Genomic DNA, 13,949 nt, shown 5'->3' with positions numbered 1-13,949 from the left:
ACTCTCACCACAGGGCCATGTATTTGCTTGTTCCTCAGCCTGGAGTGCTCTCCCATCAAGCTTTTACTGAAATGTCATCTTCTCCTTGAAGCCATCCCTAGTCATGTGATTTTAAATTGGAGGACTTCCCCCCTCAAAAAGAATCCTATTGCTCTTCCTGCTTTATTTTTCACTTTAGCTCTTTTACTACCTGATACATATTTTATGTATATATTTTATATTTATATTTTCTATTTTATGTACTCTTTATCCTCTCAAACCTCCAATAAATCCTAAGCTCAACGAAATAAAGAATTTTATTATTCACTGCTGTGTTCCCAGGGAATAGAACAGTGTCTGTCACATAATAAATATTTTTAATAAATGATTAACAAGCAAGAGTGAATAAATACATGAGTTACAAAGCAGACCCAGTCTTTGACCTCATGGAGCTGACAATCTCCATATTGGTAAATGGAGTTGATGAACTTCTAATGGAAAAAAAAAAGAGAGAGAGAGAGAGGAAGAGAAGAAAGAAATCCAGAAAACACAGGCACCAGAACCTTGTGGGTTGCTCACATTGTAAAAGTGGGTCCAGTGAAAGAAAGCCAAGCCTCTAATAAGGAAGTAGAAAGAAATGAGGATAACACAATTATCTTAGAAGCAGAGGAAAGAAGGTTTAAGAATGAGGACTATAAGTAGGACTTTGTAGCTGTTACCAGCGATAGTCATTATCTCCTTTAAGAGTCAATAGGCATCAGGATCCATGCAGAAACACTGCCAGTTCCACACTGGTTTCAGAAGGATGCAAGGCTAGAGGTGTGCGATGAGGTACAGAGGTGTATTGTGCATAATCCACGTGATGTAGACATTTAGAAAGAGTAATGCTATTTCTCTAAATGGCAACACAAGGGGGGAAAAACTTAGTCATAATTTGTCATGAGAAGTTTTGCTGAAGAGTTCATAGTGGAGGAGTATTGTGGAGCAGACCTGTGTGGCTTGATCCGAAGCCCTCAACGTGTATCCTGCTAAGATCAGCATCTCTTTGTGGTTGACAGTTTGTGTGGTCATGACAGGTCCAAGACATCCACCAGCTGTTCTCAGGTCTTTGGTTTGGCTTTTACTGGTTTTTGAAAAGTAAGTGTTTTTTTGTTTTGAATTAACAGGTTCCATTTTTTGGGCCTCTGTTTGATGGAGCCATAGTGAGTGGAAAGCTATTGCCAAGCCTTATATGTGCCACGTGCATCAATGCCAGCAGGGCTGTAAAGTGCCTCATCCCACTCTACCAGAGCTTGTATCTTTTTGCTTGGAGTATGTAACCTATTAACCTTCCCGGAATCCTGATTTCTGGCAGTTTTTCATGAGAGGTAAGTAGTTCCTGGGTTGAAAAGGGAAGAGAGAAAGTTTTTTAATGTGTGTTGAAAATGACATTGTATGATCTTCAGACCGTCTGTCAATTTATATTAAATATAATAACACTGTGCTTCACCAACCTCCAGAAGAGTTTATTTTCATAATTTAGTCACATAGGTTTGTGCCAAGAAGCTGTGACTGTCAAGAGTGGCTCCTCTGTTCTTGGTGTTTTTGCCTGAGGTCAGGATCCCCTCTGCCCATCCCTGTGGGTTACAGTCTATTGTGTGGAGAAGGTAGGATGCCGAGGAAAATGTAACAGGGTCACCCAGAGTACCTACCCGAAAGCAACAGCAAATTAAATGACTCTAATCAATCAAAGAATGTGGCAAGTACCAGTGGAGAAGTACAAATGGCCTTCTAGAAGGTCAGAGGCGGGGGAAATTGCATCTGGTTGAGGGTACAGGGAAAGGCAAAGTGAAGTTGCATGGGGACTTATCATTGAGAATGGCTAAAAATCCTTTTGTAATTTTTCCCAAATCTTCACCAACCCTTGATCGCTCTAAAACCAGGAGAAATTTCACTATTGTAATTTTTTTCTCAGACATAAGTTGCATGCTATAGTATTTATGCCTAGGCATAATGTCTGATTATAACAAAAGGAAACTAAGGTGACTTCCTAAAATTGATGCAAAAGGCATCTGACCTCCTAGTAAAACTTAGAATCTCTTTGTTTCTAATTGGTATTGACAATGAATATGAACATACTGTGTTTGAACTCTCTCTATACTTGTCCCATTCCAGCCATTAGTGATGTGTTGCTGAAGGGGGGTCGAGGGTAGGTGAGAAATATCATGTGTGAATAGGTACAGTTCATGAAAAATACCTTTCATTAAAATCTTGGTCACTGTGTTGATTGATATTCTGTCTTTAGATTTTAAAAAAAAATACATATGCCATGTGGCAACTTGGAATTATCATAGAAATTAGTAGTAGAAAAGAGCTATTAGGTCCCATCTGGTCCCTCCCCGGGGGCCAGGGCAGCATTATTCCATTCTGCGTGCTCCCTCGCGCTTTGTCCAGGCTGGTGGTGCGTGTTTGGGAGATGGCATTCTTCGAAGTGATATCCACAGCACTCTAGACTTAATCTTATAGCTGGTGTCGATTCAGCCTTCAGCATGGGGGGTTTTATTTCACAAACGCTTGAAAGAGGTTCTTGGCAGAGATGAGAAAGACCTATTCAGCAATTGGCTTGTCAGCTTGCATGTCAACTAGGATGAGCCGGACACTCACCAGTCAAGTATTTTGGACCAAAGCAAGGAAAAATCATTTGCAAAGAAGAAAATTCCACTCTATGTAAGTCCATTGTGATTTTTGTCACGCCACTTTCCCCACTTATCGAACTTCTCATTACAAAATACATGCTTCGTTATTTTGTTCAACACCGCTTTCTCAAAGAAGAATCAATATAGCATCAGAGTAATCAGGTTTAAGGAAAACAATACTGTTAAAACTTCAAAAGATAGGATTCATTGTCGCTTGAAAAACTTTTCAAGGAATCACATTAGATAAATGTGGATGCCAGCCAGGGCTACTGATGTTATTAATGTGGGTTATTAAATACTGTATTCTTCAATAACTCATAAAATAGCCAGGTTGACATCTCAGAGGACAAGTTGGTAGAAGTTAAGACAGGAAAAGTAACAAAACCTATTATGTTGCTCATTATTTTAAAAATTTAAGTATTTTTCTTTTATCTTATAGTTTGAGAAGATTTAATTTGTGCAGTTCAAATAAAGTACTTAAGAAATAAAATACTATATATAATTTTTATAAAAATATAGGGAAAACTTTGCAATCACTTAAGTACTCTATTATGTAATTTCTGCCTATAAAAGTTCTAATACTCAGGCCAGAAACCAAAAGTATAATAATAAGAATAGTTGAGAAAAATAGAAGAAAAAAGAAAAAAGAGGGTTTTTTGTACTTTTATTATTTAAAACATTACTGGTTACTAATTTTTAAACTTTTTAAATACCTATAGATGTCAGCTGAGGCTATTAATAATTAACTGTTCCCTTAACATTTTGTTAAAACATCCTGGTCCTCACATGCTCTGGCAAATTTTTGAACTGATTTGTGTAGCAGCTGAGTTCTGGAATTTACTGCTTCGTTGAGATAAGTCTTAGATTTGAATTTTGAAAAACACTGAATAACCTAATACATCCTAATTGCAAGTGTCCCTTGGTATTCTCATTTAGCTAACCGTGTGGACTCACGAACTGCCGAGCCCAGTGCCAGGAGCTTGGGATACACAAGGAGCAAGGCAGATGGGGTTCTTGTCACGCACTTCACTGAGAAGACACACAAACTAATACCATTGTATAAAGCAACTAAATAGAGAGTGGGAGTGAAACAGGGCCAGGGTAACGGCTCTCTGCAGAGAAAGCATGTAGGCTGAGGTTGGAGGGATAACAGGGAAGCAGTCCCCAGGGAGGAGGATAGCATTCCAGGAAGAGGGCACTCTAGCAAGCGCAGACGTCAGAGTGTTCTCAAGTGGTAAACTCGGGTTTTTTAGGATCTAATGCATGATTGAGCCCATCAGAGTACCCGTGACAGACACAAGGGCAAGCTTCCAGCAGAGGTGGTTTCTGGGGGATACCTGAGGAGGCCAAGCTTCCCTAACTCTGTCACCTCGTGGCCCACCTTGAAAGTTCTAATCTTAGTACAGCATCAAGTCTGCCCGGTACTAGGGGCAACCACCCCAACCCCTGCAAGTCCTCCCTAGGGCTGAGAAGATCAGTAATACTTTGGACATATCTGAAACCAGTGCTGGCTGTATAACCCAGGGCTCCCAGTAGAGAATGAAAATCTAGAGGCCCTCATTCAAAAAGCAGGGAGGGAGAAGTGCCTTAAAAGATGCTACAATATAAAGCTTTTTCCATTCCTTCACAGTTTTTCTCTCAACTTGTCATGGTGTTTTTTTATTTGCTATTTAATGCCAATTGAAGTCAAGAAATATTAAAATTTTAAATTATTAGCATTAATATTTATCAGTATTTATATTGTATAATCCCAGTTTAATATGCAAATATAAAAGTATTTAGCTCATATATGGAATCACAATTACACAGTTCATATTTTGTAATTCATACATGGATATATTTTGCTCTTAACAGAACAGTGAAAACGCAGCACAAAACTAACTTACCTATTTTTACTTCATTCTTCATATGCAATATGTAACCAACCGTCTTCCTTCAGTTTACTGGTGAGTAAGGAAGGACTGACAGAAAAAAGAACTGGGAGTCCCTCTGTTTTTCCCCTTCCATCTCTGTCATCATTTTCAGAGTAAATTGTTAGTTAACACAGTAATACAACTAAGGATCTGTAGGGGTTCTTGGTTATTCTTATTCCTTAGGACAACACTGCTTATTTTCTGTGCTCAAAGCAAGTTCCAGTTCAGGTGGAAAGTATGGCCTCTCAAGATAGTCAGCCTCCCCACTTACTCAGTCTTGGTGGTGACACACTGCCTGTGTGCCCTCTCTGAGTCCCTCTGACCAGGCATTGTGGCTCCACCACAGTCTTGCTCCTGGGACACTGCTAAGGCTGTGCAAGGAACCAGCATGTTCTATGGTTCCATATGGTTCCAACAACCATATGTTGTATATATTTCCTCTGCCCATGAGCATGCTCCATTGTCTCACCAGACTTCAAGTGCAGAACACGATATCAAAGATAAAATTATTGAGTACTTCAGGAGAGCAACAACAGAGCATTCAACGAAGCAGGGCCCGTTGTAAGCACTGTGCAGATGCTCAGGTCACATGTCCGTGAAGCCCTCCTTGGTACCCATTCCAGACCACCTCCCTCCCCCAGTATGAGTTGGGGAATTCTGTTCCTAGGTATTTATTATGTTTCATTCCCTTCCTAAAGCCAGGCAGTATATCCTTTGGCAACATTTCATTGGCATATGAACCAAGACCCAATAAGGAATGAAGCAGCTTGCATGTATGGGCCTAGAAGGCACAATTCATTTATGAGAACAGATTTCTGATAAAGCATTGCTATTATCTGTTTCCCTGAGATATTACATATAGTTGTGGGTGCTGACAAAGAACGGGAAATTTCTTTGTAAATACCAGCCATTTTATGTGGGCATTCCTGTGTCCCCATTTTGTTTCTAATATTAAGGTTACAGTTGTGAAGTAGAACATCACCAAACTGCTCATTTCATCCAAATGTCATTCGAGTACCAGAATGACTATTTTATGAACAAGGGACATGTTGTTTAATTCAGACCTTCTTTCAGTCCTTTAGAGAGGAAGCACTTGTTTTGTTTTGTTTTGTTTTTATATTGACCATAGATAGCCAAGCATTGAACCTGAGACAAATGAAGAAAAAAGCCGATGGAATTAGTTTGCAATGGTTATTCTTATCTCCTGTCCTCTTCCCACCTAATGGTTGATACTTAAGCACCCTAAATAGTGTCAGTTTTGATTCAGTTTTATATAATATTTAACTAGAAGTAGAAATGTGAGCAGTAATGTATCAATTTTGTTCAGTAACGTTCAAGAAAGCACACCAGTTCTTACTAAACAGAGGACTGGGCACATTGTTGGAATGGATTTGCCTCTCTGGGACCTTTTTAAGCAGTAAATCCAGCTTAGAATCAATATCAAAGGAGTTCTTGTTTGGGGTACCCTTGGCTAAATGATCAAACAGTTGGAACTGTGTGGTGAAGGCTCACAGAAGACTGAAAAATACCATTGTCATACACGATCAAGAAAAAAACAGTGAACACGATAGGGATGTATTTGGAAAGCACCCTCAGTAACCGTTCAGGCCAGCCCCTTTGTCCTTCCTGAGTTTTCCGGTATCTTCCTCAGCAGGCTAAATCAAATCTTTCAAGTGGAGCCCTCATCCTATGGCCACTGCTCTTCTGAGTGACGAGGGCCAAGTCACCTGCCATCTGCTTTTTCTGTCCCTCATGGGCAATCAGGGGGCCTATTCCCGTGCCTAGAATGTTGTAAATGGGAAGCTTGCCACATTTTATGTTTACAGTTCCGAAGCCAACTAAAGATTCCAAAATTAAACCATGCTCGACTGATGGAAGTTCCCAAATTATTGGAGCCAGGGCTTTCGTTCTCCTCCTCAACTAACTTGTTTCAGGGAAAAGGTGGCCACACAACATACAGTGTGCCCATTAGGAAGAACTCACCCTGAATCAAACAGATGGTGGCTTTTTGAAATAAACGTCCACTTCAATAGAACAATAGCCACAATGGCATTCGCCATCTCTCCTCTCTGGAACTATCAGCATTTGATGGAGAGAACTGGGCTGCCTAAGGAAAAGTAATTTTACACCTCATTCTTTCACCAGTGAAATTGAGTTTTATTTTCAAGTAACAGATATAGTTGGTAATAAATACAATACCATAGCTTCTCTCTTAGACTCATGACTTCCTAATATCATTATTAAGTTTTATTCTCAAATTATATACACCTTCAAAAAAGTGGCCTCTCTCCCTAAAGCTGTAACAGTCCCATTTCTGACTTCTCTGGTGGAATCTTTGGTTCTTTTTCCTGGGAAGATCTTTAATTTCCTCCATTTGTCTTAAGACACTTAAGAGCATAGGAAAAGGAGTCAGACAGTACCATGTAGTATGTTTTGCCATGCAAAACCAGTGTGCATTTGTCATCATTTACTGTGTCCCTGCCATGTGGTAGGCACTGTCCTAGCCCCTGGGAGTAGAAATATGAATAAGATATTGCAAGTGAGAGGACAGTGTTTGCTCATGGACCAAGCTCTAAAAGAGCACATCACATTTGAGAACCACAAAAGCTTCCACATGGCAGAGTGTGAGACACACACGCACATGTACACACACAGTGAGAATGGAGGTGATGGAGGCATTTAAGGGGCAGTGGGAGGAAGTGAGGGCCTGATCATAGGCAGTGGCAGGGGATGGTTTGGATCCCCACGTAAAGCAGGTGGACTAATTCAGCATGGGACCTGCTAGATTTCCTGGGGTGTAAAGGTTAATGAGAAAACAGTCAGGGACAAGACCACTCCAGAGTATCACATCTGAGGAGTTGGCTTGGGAGAGAGAGAGGGAGAGGGAGGGAGGCAGAGGAAAATTTCCAGGAGAGAATAGTATCACAAAAAAAGTGAGGAGCAGAGAAATGAAGGGTCACCTTCATCAGAGTGGTCGGTAGGACACACCCTCCTGATGGGTCTTATCTGTAGCTTATTCTAGCAGCCTCAAGTCTTCACCTGGGGAATTGGGTATGATAAGACCTAGAACGGAATTACTTCATAAAAAAAGGAAAAACGTATTAGGTAATAGCAGCACTGAAAAGAAAGAAGGTACTCCTAGGTGGGCTGGAAGTGCTGGAGAACTGGAAATGCATATGAGGGGCCAAATTCAAGAGCAGCCTCCAGAACAGAGTAATGCTCCAGAGGGGAGGGCATGGACAGTGCTTTCCTAATCCACACTTCTAAACCAGCCCTAAGGCAAAGTGTCATTGTGATGGGGATTTACACCACTGGATATAGTTCCAACGTACATTCTACTAAAGGCAACAAGCATTTGATAAAATTTTGGCAGGCAAACAATCTCTTGCAGAAGACAGAGGAAGCAAATGAGGGGAACTATTATTTGGATCTTATTCCTTAGCAGTTTGAAGGATGGGATTTGTGACTTTGAATGTTGCAGAAGGTAATGACTTTGTACCAGAGTTTGTGTAAGAATGGGAGAGAAACAAGTAGACCTGCACCCTGACACTTGGGAAGCGCATTTCAAAAAAAAAAAAAATTCTGAAAAAGAGTTCAGATCAAGAATTGGCATACTCCTGTGGGTGGGTTGAGACTGTAAAAGGGAATAAGAAATGAAGGATTTTTTTAAATTGGGAGATGCGTGGAAGAGTAGCCAGTGTAGTTGCTTGGTGTGGGTTCCAACAAGTGCATATTTAACAGGTGTGCATCCAGACTCAAAGAGGAGCTCCACACTGCCCTGATAGAAGGCCATTGCATTAACCTTTATCCCACTTGTCCTCCATCTTCATATACCAAGGGACAGAAAAGTGTCTGAAAAGTGTATGAATTGAAACTCAAATCACTGGGGGGGCGCCTGGGTGGCTCAGTCGGTGGAGCGTCCGACTCTTGATTTCAGCTCAGGTCATGTGATCTCACGGTTCATGAGTTCAAGCCCCGCATCGGGCTTCATGCTGACTGTGCAGTCTGCTTGGGATTTTCTCTCTCCCCTCTCTCTCTGCCCCTACCCTGCTTGCTCTCTCCCAAAATAAATAAATAAACTTTGAAAATTTTTTAATAAAAATAAAAAAATAAAATCCAAATCACTGAGAACACTTAAGAAGGGAAAAAAAGCACTAGGAAGTAAGGTCCAGTCTTCAAGGCCATTATATTTCTAGTTATAGAACAAATTTCCTACAGCAGTGTCAGATTCACAAGATTTAGAAATCAAGTAAAATAAAGGATGCACCAAGAACTGAAAATAGGAAAATATTTTCCTTATTTGCAAATAGGATTAAAGGATGAATTTTGAAATGTTGCATGGGCCCCTCATAAAATTGTTAGACTAGATTACTAAATAACTTGTGAGCCTTCAGAAAAGAAGGAGTTTAAAAAGAGTACAATATCCCAAATACACTCATTATATTTGATAAGAGCACTATTTTCAGAGATTGAGAAAGCTTATAAACATAAAATCTTAATTTTCGTAAAACACAAGATTAAGTATCATAGTCATCTGGCAAATAGGAGAGGGAAATATGGGCCCATGGGAGCTGGGTGACTTCACTATAGCTACAGGGCATTAATTCATGGACTGCCAGTTGACGGGGGGGGGGGGGGGGGGGGGGGGGGGGGGGGACCTTTGTGTCTCCTGCACCACAGCTTTTGCTCAACCCCTCTGCCATGCAACAACTTTTTTATCAGCAACTTTCTCAAAGGTCCAGAACACATGTTTACCAAAATAGTACTTTTCAGAAAGCTGAGAGCTTCACCTCAGTTGACAGAGGGCAAAATCAGAAACCAGGATTACGTCAATAGATGAGGCTTTTAGGCCCAAACCAACAAGATGAGATTTAGCAGGGTAGACTAATGCCATGTGCCTGGGTTTAGACAATCAGCTGTGTGTGTACAGGATGGGGAGGATGGGGCATGACAGCAAGTCACTGAGAGATGTCTGAGGATTTTGGTTAAGCACAGATTTGAGGTGAGGAACCAGAGGTCCGGGTCACAGAAACAAAGGCATCGCACCTCTGCCCCTACAGCCTCAGCCCTCACTGTGAATGTGGGTGCTGCCCTGGGGCCCACACTGTAAGGAGAGACCTTGACCAAGCTGGAGCATGTCCACACAAGTAGTGACCACTGTACGTGAGGTCTCAGGGAGCCATTAAAATCAAGAAGGAGTTGTTTCAGGAGCCTGGATTTTTCTAAAAGAGGAGACGAGGCTGTAAAACTGGGACCAATAAACAGAGACAACAGAAGCACCTCTTAACTCAAAAGTCAAAGCCAGTGCTCAAAAACCAGAGTGACAAACCAGCTGCCTGTGGGCTGTATCCAGCCCCCAGATGGGTTTTGTTTGAACTGCACTTGGCCTCCAGTATTACTCCTGAAGATTGACTTTGTCAGCCTCACTGAAAACTTGGAAGATTTTGAGCTTTCAAAAAATCTAGGTTTCTAACTTGAAGAATCAGAACCTCTGACTCCACTGGGCCTCTTTTCTTGCTGGCAGCAATCAGCCTCCTTAAGAGGCTGTGTGCTCTCCTGTTCACCACAGTACCTTCCAGCGCTGAGGCCTAGATGGTCTCCCTCTGGGGGTTGAGAGGGTTAGTGGGCCAAGCAGGTAAAACAGTGCTAGTCTTTGGTAAGGAATCAGTTAAGTGTTAATGCAGTTATTTTTATCATATTACCAGCTGGAGTTTTAAACCTCTATTGTAAAAAACTGGAACCACCCAACTGTGGAGTTAGGATTCAAGGAAGTATTTACCTTTTCCCACCACAGGTGTTAAAGGCTGGAGACTGTCTTTCCTCAGTGACATGTAGAAGGTCCTCCTTGGTGTGAAAGCATGGCTCCCTGGGGTGTGGGCTGCTCTTGGTGCCCTTGGTGCCTGGCGAAGAAGCCTGTGAGAAGCACATGGAACAGGGGAGATCTTCAGGGAGTGGGACAAAGAAATCATTTTTTGCTACTTTTTGCTGTAAAGTGTCTTATCACTATTAGACAAAAGACCATTCCCTCTGGAAACGTTAGCATAAATCTCACAATCTGTGCAGAAACCAGGTTGGTGGTGTCATGCTTAGGGAAATAGCAGCAGCAACCCAGCTTTCCACTCTGCCCCTCTTGGATCCATGGCTGTTGGGTCACGTGTAGCCAGCTCGTCACAGGCCTGTGCTCCTTCCCACTGTGGGACCTTTGGATACGGTGAGCTCTGCTGACCCTAGACATTCCTCTTGGGTCTCTCCTGTGATACAGATCCCTCACCCTCCCATAGCCATCTAGCCCTCTGACACTCTTTTTGCCAGACTGGGCCTCCCTTTATCCTCTTCTTTCTCCTGATTATACTACGAGCTGCCCAACAGTGGTCTTGTCTCAATTTAGTTGCTATCCCTGTCTCATACCTCCTAGTATATCATAAATCTGAGTGTGTGTGAAGAGAGAGAGAGGGAGGGAAAGAGATTGATTTGGTTAAAAAAGAAAAAAAAATGGAAAACAGACAAAAATAAATTATATTTTATAAAATAGATTTTTTTATTGAAAACCTCATTTATCCAAGAAATATAGCTCTACAAGTAGAATATGTATCTATGTATGTAGATATAGATATATTCTCAAAGTTCCTTTTATTCCACTTTTGCATATTTAAGTTGATAGCTGGATCCCCAACACACACTTATAACAGCACCTGACACATAGCAGGTACTCAATAAATACTTCTTAAGTGAACTATATTGTCAAAAATACATAGATGGTAGTATTCGAGAGGAAAGAAGTGTTAGACTTTTTTTAATGTTTGTTTGTTTGTTTATTTGGGGGGGGACGGGGGTGGGTAGGAATGTTCAGGGTGGAGCTCAACTTGGGGCTCAGTCTCACAACTGTGAGATCATGACCTGAACCAAAATCAAGAGTCAGACACTTAAGCAACTGAGCTTAAGCTAACCCTGGAAGTGTTAGAACTTTTACTGAAAATTGGATTCCATGTGTCTTTTTCTTTATGTTGAATAATACAGTGTTTTGTGCATATTACTTTTCTGTTGCATTCTAAATAATAATCCACTCATCACTACTCCCAAAAAGTTATTGAAGGATATTTGTGTAGAAATCCTGACAATTAGAATAGTGACTTTATATTTGGCTTTTAAATTAATGGAATTTTACTGAGAGCCGTGAAGAGTAGTGGCTATTCAGTTATTCCATGTTACTAGAGTGATAAATGTATTTAGTTAGTTTTTGAGAGACAGACTGAATTCAAAGAGTGTCAAAGACAGAAAATTTACAGACAAGAAGAAAGTGAGAAAAACAGGTTGTTGCCAGGAAAGCCATGGCCTCCTAGGAGAGTAGTGCCACTCCAGTCTGAGGAAGAAAGAAGTGTCCGGAAAGGCCTTAAATAATGTGGGTGTCAGAGTCTCCTTCTAAATCCTAGGGATATAATTGTAGGGGGGCTTAAAAAATTCTTAATTGTATGTAAATTTTATACACGTAAATAAAACGCCTGCAGTGCCTAAGGGAAGCTCTCCGCGTGTCTGAGACCTGGAGCAGGCTGGGCCTTGGCGGCACATGCAAATGCTGACAGCTGAAGTCACTTGTTGGAAAGTCCGCAAACTCTGGTTACAGCTGCATTTGTCAGTAGCTTTAAGGGAAGTGTAATCAGCCAGAGAGATTAATTTGCATCTCAATTAGAAAAGAGTCGGGAGGAAGCACTAAGGTCTGGTGCAGGAAGGTTGGGGAAGAAATCTCACTGAACACAAAAGCCTCCCTCGCTCCGTCCTCCAGCTGAGTGGAGGACAATATCTGAGGTTTCGTTTCCATAGGGACCAGAAGCCTGCTGGGCCCCAGAAGAATCTCGGGTTTGCACCGTAATCATTTGGTCATGATGACACAAATTCCACTGTTGTTCCCAAATACATTTTGCTATTAGAAAGCTATTACAAAAATGGAAATGGTCATCATGTCAAAAGCATGCGAGAGGGTATTTGCTGACCCTACTTACCTTTTTTCATAGTGCCACGTCGATTTCTGGGCACTTAACATTTGTTAGTGTCTGAATATTCAAAGAGCAAAAGGTCATTCCATAAATGACAGTATTTCTTTAGCATTCACATGACCACTTTGGGAATGGCGACAGCATCAAAGGGAGCCCATTATTCCTGATTCTCCCACACTCTTCAGTAGTAAGCAAACAAGATTATTAATTTAAAAACAGGCGAGGAAGAAACATGGAATCTTTTGGCCACAGAGCATGGAAAAACTTCTGAAAATCACAGCCCTTTTTATAATCCTGGCAAACCCTAACCTTAACTTTAAAAAGCACATCATCATATTAATTTTAAATTTTTCCTTCGAATATTACCTAGTGGTAATTTTCACAGGCTTTGATATTTATACCAGGTAGGTTCTTTGTTTTTAGAGAAGTTCATCATATTTTCAAAATTCTGTACTTGAATCTAGTGAAGGCTGAAACTGAATCATTTATCCATGCCAAGTTACTCTGCCATAACCAGGAAGGGCTCACCCTTGGCATTTTTGGAGGAAGACTTTGATTTCTAGTTTATTTTGTTCCCTCTCAAATAGTTAATTCATTGGCTCCAGCTTCAAAGTGGGAAAACAGAAAAAGAGTGAGAAAAAACTGAGTCATGCATTACAAACTGTTGAATGAAACTGAATTCTTTTTTTTTTTTTTTTAAATCAGGGTTTAAATTAATCTTCCCATGCTGGAAAGGGGGAAGAAACAAGTTTCCTAAGGACAATTTCTACCAGTGCCTACAGACTGAAATAACACATTGCAGCGAGACATCAGAACCTCTTAATCCAACATTAATCAAATTTCAGTTTACTAATTATCAGTCCCATTTTGAAAGGAGCATAATGCCATAAACAGCATCCGCAGAACATTTAGTAGACTCTGGGATTATAAGCAATATATTTGAAAGTGAGACTTTCTGTTATTCAAATCTCCAAAAAGGATAATACATGCCTTATTATAATAAGAGATTGTGCAAAGCCAAAGAAGGACAAAGCAGGCAAGTCCAAATGGTGATCCCTTCTGTGCCTGTCTGCCTTCGCCTTCCTGTATGCAGCGAGCTCCCTGCAGGTTTCTGAGCTAGAGTAATTTGCAACACACTCAAGTAAATTTTTTAATCAAAGCAGAATACTTTTTTGGTAACCTGTGGGTGAGTACAACCCAAATGCCATCATTCCTCATTGTTGGCCTTGAAAAGGAATTTTTTTCTAGTTTACTACAGTGACATTTTACCAAACTCTAAAATTGGCACTTTGAATGTTGTGTTTTAAATATGTTTCTGGGGCCCTGTGCTTTGAAAGCATTTGACTTTATTTCCTGAGACGTGATAGAGACCACTGGGGCCAGGTAGGGGA

The 13,949-nt window shown here is 40.9% G+C and overlaps 1 protein-coding gene across 6 annotated transcripts in view; it reads left to right on the top strand.

The window, feature by feature from the left end:
- RALGAPA2 (Ral GTPase activating protein catalytic subunit alpha 2) overlaps nt 1-13,949 on the top strand; it is a 323,095-nt gene that overhangs the window by 236,405 nt on the left and 72,741 nt on the right. For all 6 annotated transcript variants that reach the window (XM_019462380.2, XM_019462378.2, XM_019462384.2 and 3 more), the window contains one exon: nt 1,146-1,273. In XM_019462380.2, coding sequence (XP_019317925.2) covers nt 1,146-1,273 — 128 coding nt within the window. The remainder of the gene's footprint in view (nt 1-1,145; nt 1,274-13,949) is intronic.

This window comes from Panthera pardus, unplaced genomic scaffold, assembly GCF_024362965.1.
Source record: "Panthera pardus isolate Hobbes unplaced genomic scaffold, ASM2436296v1 HiC_scaffold_25, whole genome shotgun sequence".
NCBI classification, from domain to species: Eukaryota; Metazoa; Chordata; class Mammalia; order Carnivora; family Felidae; genus Panthera; species Panthera pardus.
The sequence above is the reverse complement of the archived record's forward strand: the minus strand, read 5'-3'. Positions and strand labels throughout refer to the sequence as shown.